The 23396-nt window shown below is 44.0% G+C and overlaps 1 protein-coding gene across 1 annotated transcript in view; it reads right to left on the minus strand.

Moving 5' to 3' along the window:
* The window catches only part of PLEKHG2 (pleckstrin homology and RhoGEF domain containing G2), a 458610-nt gene that overhangs the window by 174006 nt on the left and 261208 nt on the right, over positions 1–23396 (minus strand). Inside the window, exon 4 of the mRNA XM_078661322.1 lies at positions 122–222. Coding sequence (XP_078517448.1) covers positions 122–222 — 101 coding nt within the window. The remainder of the gene's footprint in view (positions 1–121; positions 223–23396) is intronic.

Consider the following 23396-nt stretch of genomic DNA (forward strand, 5'->3'; position numbering starts at 1 on the left):
TTGCAGATAAATGTATCACACTTTGGCAAATAATGCTGAGGAATATTAGGGCCAATATGTGATCGCGCATGTTCAGATTATCTGACGTACGGCAAAGGGGCTCTTCTCAAGTACAGCTTACCTGTTGAACTCGTAAATGTCTTCGATGTTGCAGAACAAGGTGCTGACTTGCTCGGGTTCCAGGGGCAGGTGGCCGGTATCTATGATACATCCCAGGTAATCCTGCAAAGGAGAGAAGAAAAGCATGAACATCTGGTGTGAACTACTTTTATACTAAAGGTCCCGTCCCAGGGGAGGATGGTTCCTTACCAAGCATAGGTCTAGCTTGCTGACTGAGGGGTTAGCCATGGACCAATCCCTCTTTGATCTTATTGCACACCTAGTTGAAGGGTGATTAAAATCCCATCATGTCTTCCATCCTCAATCTCTGAAGTGTGAGAGGTTAGACACACTCCTAATCCTCATGTTCTCCACCATTTGTTTCTCTATCTCGAAAGCTCCACATGCTCAGGTGGAAGGATTGCCCAGGTGTCCACTCTAAGTGACATGAGGTGACCTTCAACTTCCATATTCAAGCAGAAAAGGGCTCCAACTTCCACATAGAAAAGTAATGTAAATCCTGCCTCCCACAAAGGGTGGATAGGTGGAACTGGACATCCACACGCTTTGAGGAGAGGTGGCCACAATGATGTGACCCAGAACAGTACCTTTCATGAGTATATACCATCCAAAAAACATTGAACAGGACCCATTAAACAGAACACCTTTCAACGCAGTGTGGATAAGCTTTACAGTTGGCTATCACTGTGCTCTCAATAGACTTCTCCCTATCATATGCTACAAAAATCATCCTACAGCACACATTCAACAGAACTCTGGACATATATCCAATAGAGCCTAGATGTGTGATACTGTCATGCACAATAGGACCCCTGTTAACGTCTGCTTCAAGTAAAGCTATGCATTATGTGCTGACTAACCAGCATTCCAGATCAAGACCCTATAAAAGGCCCACAATGCAGTTTGAAGTCTGTCATCAGGCTAAAAAGACACCAGTCAAAAAGTGACATTGACTCTTAATGGAGAATTCATGGTCTTCTGCCTGACACATACCTGGATGAATCTACCCCCAAATATGTCTCAACAAGATAAATCAGTTTTAACCATCCAGTCATATCTGATCCATAGAAGGGATTCTAAGAACCAAACTAAGAACCAAAGCAACAGCAGAGGCAACAGGAAATTTGCAGCGTAGTACCTCACCTCTGGAACAACGTCCCATCAGACATCCATAATACTCTTTCCCACATGATCTTGAGGCACAAACTAAAAACAAATATAAGCACTATCTATAACAACTATGAGCATACCATCAACCTATTTACAGGTAACTGCAGTATTTCTGCAACCATTAATGCAATGGATAGACACACTGGAGTCTAAAACATCAATATCACCATTATCACTATTATTTCCACCGCACAAATGCACTGATCAACCTTACTTAACAAAGACACTTTGCTTGGAATGGAGGCCTTTTCAGGTACTTCATTTCAAATAAGTTCTTCAATACTGCTCTATACATTGAAAAAAACAAATAGTTGGCAATAACCGAGCCTAACAGCACCAATCCAGAAGAAATGCTGCAAACATATATCCATCCTTCAGACAATAAGTCTTTCCATTGACCTAGAAGAAGCATAAACTATATTAGAACATTGGAATGTTAAGCACTTCATTTAAAACAATAGAGTGCGCCAGGCTTCTAATGGCCGGTAGAAGCCTGGAACATCCACATTCCAATGTTTAACAAAGGCCTCACGGATCCCAAGGGGATTTTGACCCCCTTGGGCTCTTTGAGGCCTTTGTTTTACAAATTAAATCATTCTCCTCTCTAAGGGCGGAATGTTCTAATAGCCTTAGAGCCCTCTGGAGCGGGCTCTACCTGCCATTAAAGGCCTGCTCCCTTGTCAAAGGCCCTTGCCTCTGCCTTTAACGCTGGAGCGGACCTTTAATGGTCGGTAGAACCCACAACGGTGGGCTCTAAGGTTTAAGTAAAGTACTTCAGCCTCATTCATGAGGGATTACAATCATATGGCTCAAGGAATAAGACATAGCCACATAACTGAGAACAGGACCAGAACATAGTATCTTTAAGACATCACCACATGAAGAATCAGACTCTCCATTGGGCTCCATGCCTACCATGTTGGAAGTCCTCAGGCAACTGAATGCTCCCTGTACCAATATCGATGGCAGAAAACTGGCCTTTGCCAAAAGTATCTGCTTTGCAATATGTTGCTGTCTGGTCATTTTATGTTCACTATTTACAACACAAGCAACCTCTTTGTTTCAGGAACCTTCTTCCATTTGCTTCAGGCATTGGAAATCACACCCTGGATCAGCCACCAGGAGTATTTTAGTCCTACACTCTTTCTGTAGGCTGTTTGGATGTATGCTCAAAATGCCTGAGAGACAATAGCGTCATTTTAGTAAACCTTGTTGACAAAGAGGTATACAAAATAGCCTTAACAAAGTACTACCGCAATATAAAAAAAGTCTGTAAGGCACACATCTCCCTCCATATTAATCTGGCTAGTAACTCTTCCAAGAAGCTCTTCAAAGTTCTTAATTCCTTTCTAAAGTCTCAAGCCTGTTCTAAATAGATTGTTGCGTCGCAAGCTCTTTGTGACTCTCTTGCGAATCATTTTGTTGAAAAAAAATCAATAAAATCTATCAGAACTTCCCAATACCAACTAGGCAAGACAATTAGCAATTCAATCTTTGTTCCTTGCTCACTACCAATAGTCCTGTCTTTGGCAATTTTAAGCTACTCTTGTTCAACTCAATCCAAAAAGTGTTGACAACTGCTAAGTCAGGGTCTCCTCTGGACATTTCCCCCTCACATCACAGCCTCACTGTCCTCTCAACTAGCCCCAGCCATTGATTTGCACACTATTTAATCTATCCATGTCTACTGGGAAATTCCATTCTGCTTGGAAAGCAGCAATGTGGGACACTCCTATTAAAAAAAGACCAATTTGTCCCCTATGGATTTCACCAATTATCGATCCATTTCTCTCCTCCCTCTATTGGGTAAGCTGTTGGAAGGTCAAATCAATTTAAAACTTATGGAATATCTGAAAAGAAATAAGCTTTGGAACCCTTCTTAGGGCCCGATTACGATATCGTTAGGAAGGGCTCCGAATGGGATTCGGTATTGCCGAATCAGATTTGGAACCCTTGTATCCTAACAAATCATACAGTTTTCCCAACGACCGATTAAGATGTCCGGAAACTGTACATGCAGTCTGAATCGGTTCAGAAAGGCATTTGGTCAGTCCAAGTCTTTCGGAGCTGAATCGTTCAGCTCAAGGGGCACAGTTTCCAGAAGTGCTATGCCGAGGACCGATTCGGAAAGCCGTTCCGACTCAGTTGGTCTGACATGAAACAGCTTTCGGAATTGGCCGTTGGGGGCCCCTCTTCAGTTGGAGGCATCCGAATGTGGCCCGTGGTGGTACCCAAGGGACCCCTTTTCCCAACCATGCACAAGGTGGCAGGCACCATGAGGTGCCCCCCCAGGGTGCAAGGTTTTACCCAACCACCCCTTTTTACAATGGGAGCCTGTGTTCCCATTCAGAACATAGGCTCCCATTGAAATCAATGCAAGTCCGATCGAACGATGTTGGGAAGCATCGTAATCAGTTGTCCGGACTAGCAGGACCTGATTCAGTAGGAAACAAGTCCGGAACCGATTAGTTCAGGACAGTTTCCTAACAACATCCTAATCGGACTCTTAGTCGGGTTTTAGACCCATGCACAGTACTGAGACAACTCTGGTCTTAGTGACAGATGTAATCAGATTCTACTTAGACATAACCAATTTGTCATTACTTGGGCTGTTGGACCTCTCCACAGATTTTGATACTATTTCCCATTATATATTGCTGCAAAGACTGCAGCAGTTAAGAATTCATGGAACTGCCCTATTACGGTACAAACACTTTCTAACTAATTGAACCCAGACAATCAATATAGGAGCATTCAAATCGTACACCCAGAAACTTGATAAAGGGGTGCCACTGGGCTCCCGCCTGAGCTCTACACTTTTTTAACATCTACGTGCCCTCCCTTGCCAACCTTGTTAAACAGTATAGATTCCAACAACTGTCATATGCTGATGATACGCAACTAATCTTCACCCTCGACAAGAGCTGAACAATGCTAAAGCTTGTTTCTCAGCAGGTATGATAGCCATTGGGATCTGGATGAGAGAACTGTCTCCAGCTAAATGCGAACAAAACTGAACTTATGTTGTTTGGCAAGGCATAACAGTTTCCGTCACCCGACTGGGGGGCATCTGAACTTGGAATTGCTGCTACTCCTAAATTGATTGTAAAAAATGTAGGTTTCCACCTTAACCAAGCTCTCACTATGAAAGAACAAGTTGCTACAACCACTAGCACCTGCTTTCATATGATACATCTGCTACGGAGAGTTTTCCCCCTCCTTTCATATTCAGCATGGAAAACCCTAGCCCTAGCATTGGTCATGAGCCGCCTGGATTATTACAATGCCAATCGTATCGTACTCATCCTTTCGCTATCCAACGAACCCAACATCTCGAAACACAACTTTCAAGAAGGAATGGAAGCAGTCGCCAGGTGGATGAAGAACAGCTGCCTACAACTGAACACAAGAGAAAACCGAAGTACTCGTGATAGGCCCACATCCCGATGCCTGGAATGACAACCGGTGGCCCCCAGCCCTCGGGAATCCTCCGCCACTCGCGGATCACGCACGCAACCTCGGCATCATCCTGGAACTCAAAATGGACTGCCAGATCAACGCCGTCACCACTTCCTGTTTCCACACCCTCCGTCTCCTACGTAAAACTTTCAACTGGATACCCCTCGAACACAGGAAAACCATCACCCACGTCCTCATCAGCAGCAGAATGGACTTCGGCAATGCACTCTATGCCGGGATCAACAAGAACCTCACCAGCAAACTCAAGAACATCCAGAACGCCGCAGTCGCGACCTTTGCGGGTGAGTAGCTGCACTTAACAAACCCCTGATTGATTGATTGATTGATTATTGGCTTCCATAAATGAGACTGCCTTAAGAAAACAGCAAGTATTGCAAAACACGGAGACACGTCTCTTCAACAATCGTCTAGCCAGGAGAGCCTCTGCCCCTCTTTTGCATGCACTTCACTGGTTGTCAATTCGGTAAAGAATCACCTTCAAGGTTTGTTGTCTGACCAATAGGTTCCTGCACAGAAAAGGTCTGAGTTACCTTTCCTCTAAACTCATCCATTATCATTCAGGCAATCCTTTAAGATCAAGTGATAAAGTCTTACTGACACTACCACGGATCATAAAAATCTTTTTCAGGATGCAGATCCTTCTCTTATTTAGCCCCCTTGCTTTGGAATATATCCCATTCCACATCCATCATGAGCTGACCACTTCAAATTCAGAAAATATCTTAAACATTGCTTTTTCTGGCCTAAGAGTCTGAATATTTGGTTTTGTGCCGTGTGGCGCCGAGATACCCCTCCCGGGGTGATTCATGCACATTATAAATTAAATTAACATAACATAACATCCTTCCATTGGAATGCATGAGGCTCTGATCAAACATTTAATCCTTTGTCTCATCCATGTATTCCATACACAATTCAACCTTTATTTGTTTTGCACTGTTGCATGCGTTATTTAAGGATTTGTCAGCACTAAAGTGTGAATGCCAAATCTACTGCTTTTGCAAAAGCTTGTTTTGTTGCACCTATATTTATCGTCTGCAGAAACTGAACATATAGTGCATTAAGTGCGACTTGGTGTTAGAATGCCTGCAGTAACTGATACTACTTTCTGTTGGAACCAGTGGTTGAATACCTGGGGATCAGCTGGTGGTTTCTGTGGTGATAAGCTGCATCTGGTATCGCTGTTGAGTATAAATAATTATAGTATCATCCCTGCTACAAGGGTCATCTGTTTATCATGTAGCATCAAGTGACAACCAATCACACCCACAGACGCAAGGCACTTAAAAGCATCTTAATAGTATTCTGTTTCCGAAAGTGAATCACAAAAAACTCTTGCGTTGTGGATGCTTTGACATGCGCCATTGAGCACAATTAAAAACCTTCCTTTGAATGATCGATTTGTTTAGAGGTTGTGAATTCAAAGCCAGGCGTAAAGATCAAACCTTCTTGAGGTCTGTAAAGTAACTGAACCAAACCTGTTGTGACCCTGATGTTGGGCCCCTCCCGTGGGTGCGTCAAATGTACAGTCGCCATCTTCTCATAACACTCTTCCTTGAGCTTACTTCTTCTAATGCTGTCTTTTCAGCAAAGGGGCCCTACTCCCAGCTTCCATTTTGTTGTAGGCCAATATGTTGCCATATTATGGAATTTCCTTTCGAGGACAGCTTGGGGCAACACACACCAAGTCACCCAACCATTACCAAACGTCCTCAAACAAAAAGCCAGACGTTGGATTTGACAAAGCTTGTTGCTTTCTTTTCTAGATGCTGCCTGACTCCTGACAAGAGGGGTAGGAAGGATAAGATCAAGGGGAACCAGAGGGAAAGCCATATCCGGCCTAGGTGACAGCAGCTTAGATTGCTGCAAACTTAACTTTCTAAAGTAAAATAACTTTGACAATATTTATTGAAGTTGTAAAGCGATCACTCATCAAACACACACAGCTTATAACAGAAAGACCCGAAGAAAATTGATACAAATATTTTCAAGGACGTTCAGTTAATTAAAAACATTCCACATGCTTGCTATGCTATTCACCCAGGCCAAGATTTAGAAAGTACAAGAGTTGGGTTTCAATAAATTCTTTTTAGAGATGCTTCAGATTCCTGAATTTTAAAGTGCACCAAGGAGCAAAAATTACTACATGGCATTCATTTACAACATTTTCGCATTTTGCAGAAACAACGAGAATAAAAATCATAAAGCTGGTTAATTGCCGTTTCTAATTTGACAAATAACAATAATCTAAAAACGAGATGTTTAACAAAGAGATTAATATGTGTTTACTGATTTATAAAGCTGAATGTAAATGCTGCATCAGATAAATTCGCCTCCAGACTCAGCCCAGCCGCGACCAGCGCAAGGATCAATGTTGTGATTGATCCGATTAGTAAGTGGGGCGCTGCCTCAAGAAAGGATTGAAATTTCACAGTTATGGCCACATTTGACAGTTCATAGCGACCAAGAGCATAGTGTATCCCTTAGAAAGGGAACGGTCAAGATTCTCTGCCATTTAGTTAAGAGGCTGGGGAAGAGCGGCCATTGCTAGCCGACGCCATCTCAGTGACTAGTTCTCATGGCAGCCGACCACCTCATTGATTCCCAGGGTTGGATTGGGGTTAAAAATCGGCCCGGTCACACTAAAACTAAAAAAAGTGGCCCACATTTGCATATTGCCTTTCCTCACTGCTTCAGTAAAGTTTTATAAAAAAGAAGGGGGGGATCTCTGACAGAGGCATGTTTTCTTAACTTTACTTAGATTTTAAAAATGCACGGATTATATCACATAGGTGAAACCTAAAAGCAAGTGAGGCAATTTCTTCTCAGGCCTCCTGCCCCCGCTCAATATACATACATTAACCCCTTGGGCGTGGCCGCGATTCTGAGCCTGTGCGGCCGTTTCGAAGAGTGGGCGGGTTCATGACGGCCCCCAGACGTCATCAGCACATGAGCACTGTGATGCATGACGGACGGGGGCCGTCATCAGCACGCAAGGGGTTAATGGGCCGGCCCAGCAAGAGAAAGTGAGTGACACCTCTGCCCGTTGATAAAAGGGTGGTAATGGACGCCCATCTGCCTCCAGAAAGGCAACTCAGGCACCCATTAGGCCGCTGGAGGCATCCAAAAAACACAGACACTCCCAAATCGCCCCACCCCAGGCTGCCCAAAAAAGCAGCCCACAGCTGGAACTCAGATACCAGCCCCTCGACCTTTGCCTGAGTGCCCGCCTTACCAATCCGACCCTGGAGATGCCACCGCGCTGTTCAGAGCTCAGTGACGTAGCTGAGCTAGCAGTCTTGCCAGCCAGTGCATGCAGTTAAGAGCCGGGGCGGGAGTGGGGTGCTAGTGAAGTGTAGGGGTGACGTGAAAGGGTGAAGTGCCGCCACGTGCGAACACTCATAAACAGTGCCCCCACTCCCCCTCCACCTCCAGCTATGCCACTGTTCAGAGCTGCCCCCATGCTGTTAAAATTCAGAAACCTATTCAAAACATGGCTGTTCATGAGCTAAGTTAGAGTGACGTCGCAACTAAGTCTGCTGTCCAAAAGACTCCACTGGAGTATGAGTCGCACTTTATAAATCCCCCAAAATAAAAATAAATAAATGACTGCTGAAGATGGTGGTGGCCACTGATCACAAAATGGTGAATAAATTACATTGATTTTAGCATCATCAGTGCAAGAGTGAACCTGGAGACTAGGATACTTTATCTTGTCATGTCATCCCCTACTTCCACTCCCTAGACTTCATTTTTTTCACACACATGGGCATACTTGCTGGACACCCATAAACCTTGACCAGGTCGACCACGTATCACCATAATCTGGTGGGTAATGTGTTTTCACACAGGACTTTGTACATCCTGCAGCACAGGATGATTAACACATCAGACTTTGTCATCATCATTATAATTGACCAACAACTCTATGCCCCAACACTGCCTACGAGGTTGACCTATTCCACCTCTGGGTGTACCCATTCAAACATTGCAGCCTCACTGTGTCTTGAACACATTCCAAGATGGCAGGCATTAAATCATTTCCTCATAGCGATATGCCACACTGTAAAATGGCGGCCATTTCCACTTCTGGGTGTGTCCTTCAACCTCGGGAAACATCCTTAACAACGCGGTCAGTACACCGCAATGCTGTTACATCGCGGTCGGTTCAACGACCGCATGTAACAACGCTATGCCATTACAATGCAAGTCTTTACATCGACTTGCGCTAGATGGCGTGCTAACATTAAAAATGGTGTAGTTTACTATCACAACACCTTCCCTACTGACAAGTGGACTGGAGTTGGAATAGTAAATTACACTCTACCTCTTTACACACTCCAAGATGGCAGCCATTTCCACCGCCAGGGGTTGTCCCTACTGACGCTCTAGTTATGAATGCCAGGTGCCTCTGCCCACCTCCACCGGACTCAGGAGTAGAAAACGAGCATCGGCATAACTGTTCTCTACCTTCCAGATCCCAGCAGTGAGTGGGTTGGTCTGCCGTCGAACTTGCCGCAGAGCAAGCATGAGTATTACTGCGATTCTTACAGCCCCAGCGGCCCTTGCCGTGTTAAATGTCCCTTGCTTCCCGCACGTCTCAATTGCTGCTTATTGACTTGAAGCCGTTTTATTCTGTCTCTGCACGACTCCGTTCAGGACACGAGGTAATTCCGAGTGTCCTAACTGAAGTGAGTCGAGGACGATTGCTACTAACCCCAACGGGGTTCGTTCCATTTTCTGCTACCACGGTGGATGTTCCACCAGACCTAATGCATGAGCCGGTTATTTATAAGCTCGTTTTTAACTCATGTGGCTGTCACATTACTTGTAAAGATTTATCACAATGGGTTTTCATCATGCCACATTTCGAGGGGACATTTGTAAATTGCTCATGTTTTGTGTTGAACTGCTTCAATGAATTATATGTCTAATACATGATGTTTTGTTTTAGTAGGTTGGTCATCCAATTTCAGGTACCACACTGCAGGTTTTAGGTTTGGTTTATCAGGGTCACTTTACCAGACAACCATCCACGGTGTAGTTAGCATTTTTAGTCCGGTCCTGTCAAATTGCTCCTAGGTCTGAGGACTATTTAGGCAAGAAACATGTTGACCACTTTACAGTGCGCCATCCCTGAAACATTATTTCAGTAGTGCGCCTCCCTGTTTTTAATCAGGTTGGAAGTCTCGCTGATTAAAATAATTCTCTCTGGAACTTCCATATCCTGTTTTAATACTCACTCTGTTCATTTGCCTGCACTTCGCCTATCTACACACCTAGGCCCCTCACCCCCACGGCACCAAAAGGCACTTTCGAATAAAAGATCTCCGCTAAAGAGCCCCTCATAGGGAGCCCATCAGGTATTGCAGCGCCGACCTGACGAGGAGCTCGCCCTTTGAAGCATGACACCCTGCCAGGTGTGTCAGGGCCTTAATTCCAACAGGGGGAATTCCCCATTCCTTCTGTAATCTCTTAGGACTGTAGACCACCCAGTCATACTATCCTCTCCTTTTGCTCTTAGGAACTGCATACCTTTTTGGATTAATGATTACAAGGGCATGTATGCTGGACCTTAAAAAGCCCCAGTCCCTCTTCTGTGAGTTATGCACCTGGAGACACCCATGATGTGTTCTAGGAGTGCAGGATCAGACGAGACGGGGGGCACTGGTGTAATTGTCTCACTTATTATTGGTGCCCCCTTCATTATGCTGTTCCTCTACTTATGGTGGAGCCTGACACCCACTGTATTGTCCTAGTGCTATCAAACTCTGCAATGGCCCTTGCACCTCTCACTCCCTGAACATACTCTGGGAAAGGGAGCTGTGTTCAAGAGTCTAGTCTGTAGAACAGGAGGATCTTGCATTCAAGGTGCTGGTGACGCTGGTGATCATTGCAAAAACAACAGGTGGTGGACAGAATGCAGAACAATGTCATACATTTACCCCAGTACAGAGATCTGGGCCTAAATCCATAGGTTTTTTGCTCACCATGCCATTCCAGTTTGGACCCAGCCATATGCAAATCAGTCTTGACCCTGTGCCCCATGGGAACAGTCCAGCCCGAACTGCCAAGTCAGGTCCTCCCTGGACTGGAAACAAGCATCCAAGGACCGGTTTCGGGCTTTCAGCCCTCATCAGCCTGGATAGCTTGATTCCAGTGGCATGGAGAGCACAGGACTCACGTCTGAGCATACCCGTCTCACTCGGGGTGACAAATGCAAAAACAACATGATCATAATTCAACATCCATGACCTGATCAGAAGTTGAAGATACCCACATAAATGACTCTTGTGCTTTTAGTAATAGATTAATTGTCTGCTATATTGGGAGGCCTTCCTTTGCATGGTAAAATACGGAGGTATTTTAAAAGAATAATGCATTTGAAAGTAGCAACCATGCCAGGGCCTCTCCCAGATCAGTTCCTTTTCTCTCTGTCCATAAAGACCAAATGCACTATTTGTAGAACAGGGCTTAGGGAGTGGTGCTAGAGACAATAAGGCAAGTAGCAGTTACTTATGGTTGGATCTCAGCAAGCCTTTCTCTACATAAAAAAGCATAAACAGCATAAAATGTGGAAACAGGTAGAAATACATTTCAAGATTTCAACCCAAGACATCCCTTCACAATACCTGTCTATCTGAGCTTTGGTGCAGGGGCTGATCTTGCAAATGCTGTGGGTTTGTAAATCCCAGGATGGGGGATTACCCTCTGTTTTGAGATGTATCCAAGGAAGAGTAAATTGTTGCAGAATTTAGCGTTTGCGCACATTTTTTGCAGGTGTTTCCTGCATTCTTGGACATTTTTCCCAGACATATTTTATTTGGCGAAATGTGTCCACAGAAAACCGCGAGCGATCCACCCGCCAAAGTCTTCAACTATGGAGGCATTTCAAGAAGCGAGCAGGAAAAGCCTTGCACCTCTCATTTTGCAAGCTACTTGCATGAGTATGTGCCAGAGAACTGCTGGCTTGGCCTGAATGACATGAGCATTTGAGCATGCAGGTCTGGCGGAGGGTCCCTCGAATCATTCAGCATTACATCATACAGGAGACAACCAATGGACTAACAGGACCTATGGGAATCAATTTTCCTGGATTAGGTCCACCATAATTGATAACCAATCTGTTTAAAGAGATGAACGCATAGGATTTGTTTAAAAAGAGGGGAATTAAGGTTTTCTAATTAATATGAAAATACTGGTGTCCCTAAAGCAAACAGAGGGAGGAGTTCTGAGAACAATGTTATCCATATGAAACACTGTATAGGATTTTTTGGAGGAGTGGAACTGCAACTCTTGAAAGTTAAAGTAATGATTTACTGTATATTGATCAAAATCATAACAATATGCAAACACTGCCTGAGGGAAAGCGCAGAAAAAGAAAAAAGTGTATTTTAAAACAAATTAATACATTCTCAGTTATCAATTCCACCGTATTCTCATTAATACAACACTCTTTTTATTCTAATACATCGAGATATTCAAAACGGAAAAATGGGCAAAAAACTTAAAGCATTGTAGCAGAAAACTATTACCATTTGTCTTGTAGCAACTGGGGGCCGCTCTAAACTACTTTTTGTACAACAATTAGTAGTCAGGCCCCAAACCTACATTGTTAATATTAAATATACTTCTAACAGACTTTACACTTATAGTTTCTTAACTGAAGTCTAATTTTTCTACTGGGTAGGAGAATTAGTAGGCACCTATTGCCGTGTCTTTGAAATCCGTTTTTTTCTTTTTCAGTAGTTCTTCATTAATTAAATGCCATTCCAATACAACATTCACCACCAATGTAGGGATAGCAACAGGTTTTATAAAAATATAATACTCATCGATATGAACAGGTAAGTACTTATGAGCATACTGTTTTTTTTTTACATATTATAGAACGGATACAAACAGCTCTCTAATGGAAGACAGCAGGCAGGAGGCATAACCCACTATAGATTAGGATACTGAAGTTAAATGGCACTCTATGATGGTCATATTGTCTTTTAAACTAGTTAATATTACATCTAAATATAATGATTCCACCAATACCTTCCAGTTGGTCCTGCTACACAAATGTGTTCTTCAGTCTTAAAGTTCAACCTCTTAATTTGTAAAAAAAAAAAGTGTCTTCAATAGTCTGACATGTTCTAATTTTACACCAGGAGGGGGTAGCTTCAGGGAGGATGTTTGGGGTGTTACACCCCCTAAAAATGTATTCTGTAGTAAATAGTTTGATACAAGTACTTTCAGTTAGGTGTAATAAGGTGTCTGTCGGACTTCACCTGGCATTTTCACATACACACAGACAAAAACACACACACTCACTCTCGTCTTTGTTGTCTTACGAAATGTTGGTTCGTTTGAAAATAGTGTTTTAAGCCCCTTAAGCCCCACTCATGACCTGCTTCGCATATAATGTATTTTCACAAGATACGCCAGCGTGATTGTAGGGAACACTCCCTTGCAAATATATAGCAGCCAAAAAATGTGAGTTGTCTCAATCTACCAGGCATTTCTTATCTCAACCAATGGCAACAATTTAACTCAAAACCCTTTTGAACTTTTGTCTCTCAAGAGCGTTAGTTGGATCAGTTCAATAAAACTGCAGACAGAGGATGATGCAGATTTATAAAACAACCTAATTTGTAAGCACCAAACTTCATTAGGCCTCTGCGAAATGAGATGTGGCTTATTTTATCCTTTACACTGGTATTCAAAAAAGTATAAATGGTAATAACGCTTCCTCAGGAAGTAACTTCCAATTTCTCCATAACTGTTGTATAAGATCGGACCCCTGTTACAAATAATTCTGTCAACAATTTATTTATTTTTTGTGGGAGTTTTATATAGCGCAAATCCAACCCGAAGGTATCACAGCACTTTACATGAGCACCAGTTTCGTTACAGACAGATGCATTCATTTTGTTAGGCACAGGGAGACTAACAGCCTGATTCATGTAGGTAAATTGCACTCGCAAAGGGCCAGATTCTGAGAATCTGGCCCTTTGCGAGTGCGATTTTTGCATTTGGTATTCATGATACCAAATGCAAAAATCGCTATGTAAGAATTCGCATATTTGCGTGGAATGGCATTTAAGGAATCTCTAATAGAGATTCCTCAAATGCTATTCATGACACAAAACAAAATAGCGATTTTGGACTTTTGGGGCCGCTATTTACCGACAGGTCAGACCTGTCGGTAAATAGCAAAAACTCAGAAAAATGCTTTTAAAAGCATTTTTCAAAGTTGCATGTAGCACACACACATGTCCTTTGGACATGTGTGTGCGCAACACCTGTCCAAAAGTGCATTTTAGGGGTGCTACAGGGCGTCCTTTGGACACCCCTGGCACCCTTAAAATCGCTATCTTAGTTGCGAGTAGCAAATTGCTACTCGCAAATCCCCATTCATTCCTATGGGCCTCTTGGCCCATAGGAATGAATGGGGAGTATTTGCGAGTAGCAAATTGCTACTCGCAAATAAAGAACATGTAGGAATCGCTATTTAAGTAGCAATTCCTACATGAATGCCGTTTTGCGTGTCCTCAATAGCAAATCGCTATGATTCGCTATTAGGGACACGCAAAACGGCATGTACATGAATCAGGCTGTAAGTGATTTGCCCAGAATCATACGATGTTGAGCGTCCATGCAGAGACTCCAAACCGGTTCAATAGCTTGGAAGCTTGGAGGTCGACCGCTCTAGCCGTTAAGCCACACCCTCTGTCCGAGGTGCGCTTAAATGGTGCTTCAAAGAAGAAAGCAATATTGAATAAAGTTGGCTTCTAACATACATCCCATACATGTGAGCCCAACTCTACTCTTACTTAGCTTATTGAATATGACTTAGGTAATTAAAAAATAAAGTTAAGACAGGTACCAAATAGCATCTCCAAACCATCACTCTGCCCATTTGTGAAGGTCAACACATCATATTAAAGTGCTCTTACCAATTCAATTCTAATAACTGCAATAGTGAACATCGTTGGGCTATGTAGTTTCAGGTATTCGCAGCGCATATTGTATGTAGGAGGCTTACCGCTTTAGTGCATGCAGTTGAGCCTCAAACCACCAGGTGCACTAAATGTTTTTACTACCATAAGAGATGATTCTTTTTCTTTTTAGCTTCATTTACTGTCAAGTCGCCTTATTGTAAACATTCATGGCGTCTAGGCCAACTGTGGTGGTGTCCATTATAACAATGTCATTGGAGTGCTGAGGCAGGGGTTTGTGTAGGCCCCCCTGCTCAGGTAGTAAATGTATTGATCCTTAAAGAAACATTCCCATATCAGATGTAAACAAATTCAATAGCAAGGGCACCAGCACACATGCTTTGATTCTCAATTTGTAGATATTCTTTTAGTTACCCAAGTGCCATTGCTATCTTTATACCCACGTTTTTCAATGTAAGAATGGAATACTCTGATCAGTGATTTTCAAATTTCCCTGTTTTTAGGTCGAGTCTGGGCAGTGCATGCAGTGCTTTGCGAGGCATGCTGTCCCTATAATATGGGCTTTAAGCACCTCCCATCTTTAAATTGGCTCCTCTTACTGTCCTTTGAAAATGTCAACTTTTGATTGGTGAATAGGCTTACTAGTAGCTTCTTTTGGAATTTTGTATCGTCCAATGAGGACTGCCCAGTTACATGTGCTTTTACGCTTCACGTTATTTCAGATACTTCAAGAGCATTATTTTTTGGGTTGGCCTGCCTCTGCTCACGAGAAGTGTTTTGTTTTGTTTACTTCCTGCCATGAAACCTTCCTGGATGCTTCATCTTTCAGCTTGGCTCGCCACTTGATCTCTTAATCTTCGAAGAGCCACCACCTTATCCCTCCCTCAACAGTGCATGTCCACCCCCACCACGCCTCTGAGGTCACTGCTTGTTTCCTACTCATGTTGGTGCTTCTTCAGCTTGGGCGCCCACTGTACCATTAGAAAAGAATAAAGACCCCAGTTGTGGGAAAAATAACCATTAGTACATTGAACTGGAAAAAACAAGGTCTTTAGTGCTTTCCTGATTGATATCAGATTCTGACATGCTCTTACAGAGGGTGGCAGGCCGTTCCACAGTTGTGCTGCTCTAACTGAAAAAGCCTGACCACCTGTCCACACTCTGTTAAATTTGGAAATACAAAGGATGTTGACCTTGGAAGATTACAGAACTCTTGAGGCGATTAACGCTTAAACTTTCTTTTCCTGGAAAAGAGCGCAATCTTGTAAACTGCTTTAAAGGTAATGCATAGAGAGTTACAAATGATTCTCTCAGTTACACAAAGCCAGTGAAGCTCTGTTGGAGCCCAATATGAAGATGAAGCTCTGGGAAAAATTCAAGGCCAGTTTAGCTGTTGCCAATCGAATACACTGTACCCGCTTGAGTAAGTAAATTGTTAAGCTCAGAAATAGTGCATTGCAATAGTTAAGTCTGCTCAGGATGGTGCTTTAAACCACAAGTGCCCTTGCAGTTGAAGGAAGGTAAGGCAGTATTTTCCTAAGCATGCGTAACAAGGCAAATCAAATGGAGGAGATCTTATTAACATATGCGCAAAGGGAACAATCGCTGTCTAGTTGGCCACCTAAGTTGCACACAGATGAAAACACACTCAGTTTCACACTCTCTAACAAGGGTCAGTAATTACTGGTAAGCAGGACGTTGGAGTCCCAGTAGCTCAGAAGAGGAGCTATTTTTTCTACATTGAATTTGAACACAGCCAAGCTGATATGTCTCTCAGGCAGTTATGGAAAGCGTCCATCACGTCAGTCCGGGAGTTGTCAAGTATTAGGATCAGCTGTGTGTCATAGCATAGTTAATAAAATTGATGTCATAAGATCTAATAAGTGCGGCAATTGGGAGTGTAGACTTTGAGCTCAGGATAGAGCCCTGGGCCCCCCATGTTCAATTGTCTTTAAGAAAGAAAGCATTTCTAAGGCTTGTGATCTACACTCTAAATAGGATGGAATCCAGTCAAGTGCTCCCCCATACAACTCAATCTTCGATAATCTAGTATGCTCTTGTGATTTACAGTGGCAATGGCGGCAAATAGATCAAGTAACACTTAAACCTCCATTTGACCTCTGTCTGCAGCCATCCGCAAATCATCCATAGCTGACAGCAGTACGGATTCTGTGCCATGAGCAGGCATAAATCCGGCTTGTACCTCATCCAGAGGGAAACGCGTTTCCAGATAGTCTGAGAGCTTTCTATTGATTAACTTTTCTAAGATCTTAACCGGGAAAGGCAGCTAAGATATGGGGTGATTATTACAGAGTACTTGTGATTTGCCACCACTTAAAAAAAAAATGGAAGTACTAAGGCCCTTTTTCCATGCCCAAAGAACCCTGCCCACCTCCAAGGACTGATTAATCAGAGGAAAAGAAGGTTTGATGGAGGAGATGATGGCAGGATGGCAGAAACCTTAATAAGGTGGTCACACGGAGATTGCAAAGGCGTTATAGCTAGCTTAGTGCATGGGCTATGTACTGCAAGTTGCACTATCTCGAAAATCTTACTTGTACTGTTTGGAGCCTCCAGAATGACCTTCGCATAATATTCCTCTTTCGCAGTACAAATACTCTATTTGTACGCATTCAATGGTGTCCTTTGGAGCTTCTTATCTCCACTAAATCATTTCTGTGCCAATGTCTTTCTAGTTCTTTACAATACAATTTGGCTTGTCTCCGGCATTTATTGTACCCGGGAACAGAGAGCCTCTTGTGGAACCCTCTAAGTTAACGTCAAAATTAAATGTGGGTTCAAAAGCTTTGGTGCAAGACTGGCATGATATCTTAGACCAGGCTTTCCTTGGCGCTTGCATACAAGATTCAAGTCCCGGATATGTTCCCTCTTTTCATTCATTATGAAACGAGATCAGAGCATGGTCTGTCCATCTAAGGGACTGAATTCCTACCTGGGAAATAAGACCCCTCCGTTTCAAAAATGTCTCCAAACATATGTGCTGACCCGAATCAAATTGCTGTAAGTCTAAGGATTCTAATGAGTCCCGAAAGACCACAGTATTTGTTGCAACCTCACGCTCTGCCCAAACTTTAAAATCAACCAGTATACAAAAAAATTCAATTGTGAAAGGGCAACAGGAGAAATAAAACGTATGCTAACACAGAATCCCTGGGAAGGAATTGCCCACAGACCCCCTCAAAGTGAAGACTAAATTGCTTACACAAATATGTCCAGTAGTAGAACGCTGAAATCCCCGCAATCCTTGAAGATCATGGTTACTCCACCACCTTTATGCCCCGAAAGGCGGTGCTGAACTCTGTATGCATCTGTAAAAGCTGCAGCAAAATCAAAGTTCCATATTCCTGTCCTACTCCCCATTCCGCTATGCCTTCCTGTCCAGCACTACTTTTCTAAACATCTCCCCATTAATCACTTCAACCACTCCTCCGTTGCTCCCCGCTGAGCCTGATCACGTTTAAAAAAAATTAAAAAAAAAAAAAAACTTTTTAGGGGGGCTGGCAGCTGCAAATTAATACTGTGTCACGTTCAGTTACCCGTCCTTGAGTTTGCCTGTTTTAGAGCTGTAAAGTTACAATGTTTCTGTTCTTTATTAGTATTAATAGCTTTCCTTACTCTGCTATGATCAAAGATTGTTTAAGTGTAAATTATTTAATATTCTTATTCACACAATCATATTAGTGGTGGGTGGATAAGGCATAGATATAATTTTTGCAGTGGAGACATTTTGTACCCAATTTCTTAAATTCTCCAGCTTTTACTCATGCAGAACTGTTACCTGCCCTGCAAAAACATATCTATACTATCTGTCTTGCACTAGATTTAGCACTATACTCTCTTGCAGCACAGCACTTCATATACCATTGCGGTAGTTTAAACATCTAGGGCTCATTTAGAACGGTTTTTTCTTGCAGGTGCTGACAAACATAATTGAGGTTATCATTCAGCAGTAGAAATATTAGGTCAAAACTGTGGAACTTCTTAATCTTCTGCTGATTATTGATTCATGACAAATTACGATTTTGTAAATAGTCGTTTGCACTTTACACTATTATATCGAGGACTATCTGTTTTAGCATATTTTATTTAAGAAACAAGTATGATTCTGTAAACAGACATTTGCACTTTACATTGGTGATTATAGCCTTATTGGGTTTTTAGCATATCTAATTTAACATGTGTTAGTTCTGTACACTTTTCTCTTACATTGCTTTGTTTGCACTTTGATGAACTTGATTGTCTAAATAAAGTAACTTCTATGTCTAAAGACAAAACAGCTACAACTTCATGATTTGCTTATAGGACATCACATTATTTTTTTTATTTGTTTCTGATAATACTCAATATCACAGGGTATAATGCTCTGGACTCTGCCCAATGAAAGACGCACTGGCAAAGCCAATGGCTCACCACTTGTTTTGTAATGATAAGGTCGACTGAGTTTGCCAATGCTCCTTTCCTCCCACTTTTTGCAATTCTTTTTATTTTTGTAGGCATTGTGGTACGTGTAACCTTTGTCTTCTTGTTACTGCAAATAAGTGCCAATCCTATCTTTTAGTGCCAAGTAGAATTTAGTTTTTTTGTGATATGCATTAAAACTCAAAACAGTTTCTATAACTGTTCTGAGAACAGTTGCCTGCTAGGAATTACCCATACTCTTTTATGAAACTGTTTTGCAATAGTTCGTTTATTTTAATGCAAATCTTATTTCAAGAAGCGGCTATCAGATTTAGGGGACTACATGTTCTTTTTCTGCAATAATAACAATGGCACTCACTTGCCAAGACCAACCCAATTGACTTTTCCAATGTTTATTCCTTTTGGTGGATCTGCCAAAGGCATGTGGTGCCTAGGAGACTAGCAGCTAAAACATGCAAAAATAAATAAAAACTTGTGGTTCAAAAGCCACTTGTGTAACTCTGGTTCAGTTATTCATGGAGAATGAAAGGAAACCTTTTGAGTGTTTTTTGATATTACCTCCTCTAATAAGCAGGCTATTGGAAGATCTACCTAACAAGCAGATTGCAAAGTTGTGGAAACCATAAGAAGCACTAGAGAGCCCATCATAGCCCCAAGAGGGAATGGGGGGAGGTCTGGTCAAAATAAATGTAATGATTATGCTCCTTTTTCACTTTAGGCTATGAGACAGAATGTACCTAATCAAGCTCTTCTTGCTGCAACAAACCACCTATTTTCACCTCAAAGCTGCCTTATTTATAGAAGGATCTGAATGCAAATATTCAACTTGGATGGGTCAAAATAGGGAGCACCACTCTGCCAGAATGAACAGATTCAAGCTTTGTGATACATAATGGACACAGTCTGCACTACACACAAATATGAATTGCATGGGCACTCATATCAAGGGCTCTACAAAAGTATGTCTCTGCTCTGAAGTGATTGCAAAGTTACACACTTAGAGCCTGTAACCTCATCTGTTAGAAATCATCGCTGTAGTATAAGAACGAATGCATGCACTATGACACCAATGACATTACAGTAAAAGCCATTATTCGAATATAGGGCCAGATGTATTAAGGCACTGTTTAGCGATTTCCTAATTGCGAATCCTTGCAATTCGCAATTAGGAAATCGCAAAACAGAATGCATGAAAGTGTGTTTAACACTTTCTTCGATTCCTAGGGGCTTGCAAATAACCTACCTCATGAATATGAATGATGTAGTGTTAGACGGAGACCTGAAGGGTCGGCCGAGCACAGTGATCGCACAGACAGGTAACTTCCCCCCCACAGATGGACACCACACAAAGATCAGGGTAACACCTTTTATAGGCACTTCTGGTAGTAGAGTGGTATGATACAAGGCGATCAGGACACGATGATCCTCTCAGTCAGTCAGTCAGTCAGGATATCTTTATTCGACTTTTAACAAGTCATACAAAGAAACACACACAATAAACAGTAAAACATAACATAGGATACATATGCCCAAACATACATAGCCCAGCATTTTCATAAAAATCATTTAAAGCTACAGATAGAGTTAAATACTATACAAATGTTAAAACTATTAAAAAGTCACTCATAAAGGCAAAAGTAAATCTAATAAAAGAAAAACCCTTAAAAGTTACTAAGGCGAGTTTTGACCAGCAGCTTTTACCCTTGCTGCGGAAACTAAAAAATTCGCAATGCAAAAGGTAGTGCGGGGATTTGACAAAAGCTGTAAGTAAAGCAAGGCTGGGCGGACCTGAGTAAAGCCTGCTTCTTTCAGGACAGGGAACAGATATTTTTTCCTCTGCTCCTGGAAAAAGCTGCAGAACATGACAAAGTGCAGTGTATCCTGCACCGAAAAGTCGTCGCATCTACATGGTGGGGCTTCCTCTGGCTTCTGCCATCCCTTATATGAGCCAAGATGGTAATGAATCAGGTTAAACCTGAATTTGGTTAGCAGGAACCTGTGGTAGGGAACAGTTACAAAAATAAGATAGGGTGCAATTGAGGGGGCGCTAACCAAAAGATTATGAGACCTAACTGATGGCTTCAATAATTCAGCATCCTCACGGTAGGCTTCCTTTCTGTACATATAAGCCTTTTTTACATAACCTATATCTTCAACCCTGATTTTGTCTGGGCATAAAAAGAGCTCAGGGCGACCCAGGTCAGTGAAAGATTTACTTAGATATGCCATCCATGGGATGCTGCTATATTTATCTAATGATAAAACATCCTTCAAGATTGTATGGTTTAGCGGGAGATCTTCATTTAGCCATAATTTCAACCATAGAATCAGGGGTGCTAAGCTCAGTAGATCTGACAAATATGGTAGGCCCACCTCTTGATGAATTGAGTAAGTAGGGGTAGACTGGGGAACAGATAAGAGAGATCTAATAAATCTATTTTCAGCTCTCTGGATAGGGTCTAGATTAACATAGCCCCACAGTGGGGAACCGTAAAGTGCTATGGCCTCTCAATTCTAGTCTCTAGTAAGGGAAGGGGGTAGCGGGACAGTCTTGGTACCCACGGGTACGGAGGTGTAATGGTGATAGCTCACAATCCTCGAGCTCGGTGTTCGGATGGGTCAGACCGCGGCAGCGCCGGCAGGGCCCGAAGAGGTCGTAGGTGGCAACGGGCCGCGGCAGCGCCAGCAGGTCCCAACGAGGATGAAGGTTACAACGGGCCGCGGCAGCGCCAGCAGGTCCCACGAGAATGCAGGTTGCAACGGGCCGCGGCAGCGCCAGCAGGTCCCACGAGGATGGAGGTTACTACGGGCCGCGGCAGCGCCAGCAGGTCCCACGAGGATGAAGGTTGCAGAGGGCCGCGGCAGCGCCAGCAGGTCCCACGAGGATGAAGGTTGCAGAGGGCCGCGGCAGCGCCAGCAGGTCCCACGAGGATGAAGGTTGCAGAGGGCCGCGGCAGCGCCAGCAGGCAGGGCAATAGTTCACAAGGCAGGGCTGTGGCAGCGCCAGCAGTCCGTCAAGGATGAGTTCTTCTCGGTGTCTCTCGACTCCAGGATACAACTGCCTTCCTGTCCTGGGGCTGCCTCAGTTATAGGTCTGGCGCCCTTTGATGTCCGGACCCTCGCTCTTGGAGGTCGGGAGGTCTGGGATGAAGGAGTCCAGACACCCAGCAGGGGGGCGGAGCCAGCGCCCAAGGAGGCTGGGGGTGCTCGGCACCTGGCGGGGGAGAGCCATCGACACTTCGTACTCCCATTGACCTGCCAAGTGGGCCGTTCACCTCCTGGGTGGAGGGTGGTGCCGGGATGTCGGGGCCTGGCCAGGCCCAGGGTTGGGGTCGGGCTGAGGCCGCGCGGCCGCGTGGTGCCGTGTCCAAGATGGCGGCTGGGCCGGGCAATGGTGCTGACGGTGGCCCGGGCCCTGTCCTGCGGGGAGGGAGCGAGCCCTTCATGTGGCCTGTCCAACATGCGTCCCCCCCAGCTGAAGGCGGGGAGAGTCACCCATCTTCTTGGGGACTTTCCTCGTCGAGGCGGAAAAAGCGGGACAGGCCATCCGCGTTGGCGTGGTCTTGGCCAGGGCGATGTTCCACAGTGAAGTCCATCCCCTGCAGGGAGATGGACCATCGCAATAGTTTGGGGTTCTCCCCCCGCATCTGCATGAGCCATTGCAGGGGCCGATGGTCCGTCTGTACCCGGAAATGGGTTCCGAAGAGGTATGGCCGGAGCTTCTTGAGGGCCCATACCACCGCGAAGGCCTCTCGCTCAATGGTGCTCCAGCGCTGTTCTCGGGGCAGTAGGCGTCTGCTGATGAAGGCCACTGGTTGGTCCACTCCTTCGGGGTTCAGTTGGGAGAGGACGGCCCCAATACCATGGTCGGAGGCATCGGTCTGCACGATGAACTCGCGGCTGTAGTCGGGGGCCTGGAGCACAGGAGCGGTGCACATGGCGGCCTTCAGCGTCTCGAAGGCTGCTTGACAGTCGGGAGTCCAGTTGACTCTTTTTGGGTGGTTCTTAGACGTGAGCTCCGTGAGGGGCCCCACAATGCTGCCATAGTCCCTTACAAACCGCCGGTAGTATCCGGTGAGCCCCAGGAAGGCTCGGACCTCGGTTTGTGTCTCGGGGGGTTGCCAGGACTGAATGGCAGCTACCTTGAGTTGGAGGGGGGCCACCAGACCGCTCCCCACTTGGTGTCCGAGGTAGGTCACGGACCCCTGGCCGATTTGGCACTTGCTGGCCTTTATGGTG

Source organism: Lissotriton helveticus, chromosome 9 (genome assembly GCF_964261635.1).
Source record: "Lissotriton helveticus chromosome 9, aLisHel1.1, whole genome shotgun sequence".
Taxonomy (NCBI): Eukaryota; Metazoa; Chordata; class Amphibia; order Caudata; family Salamandridae; genus Lissotriton; species Lissotriton helveticus.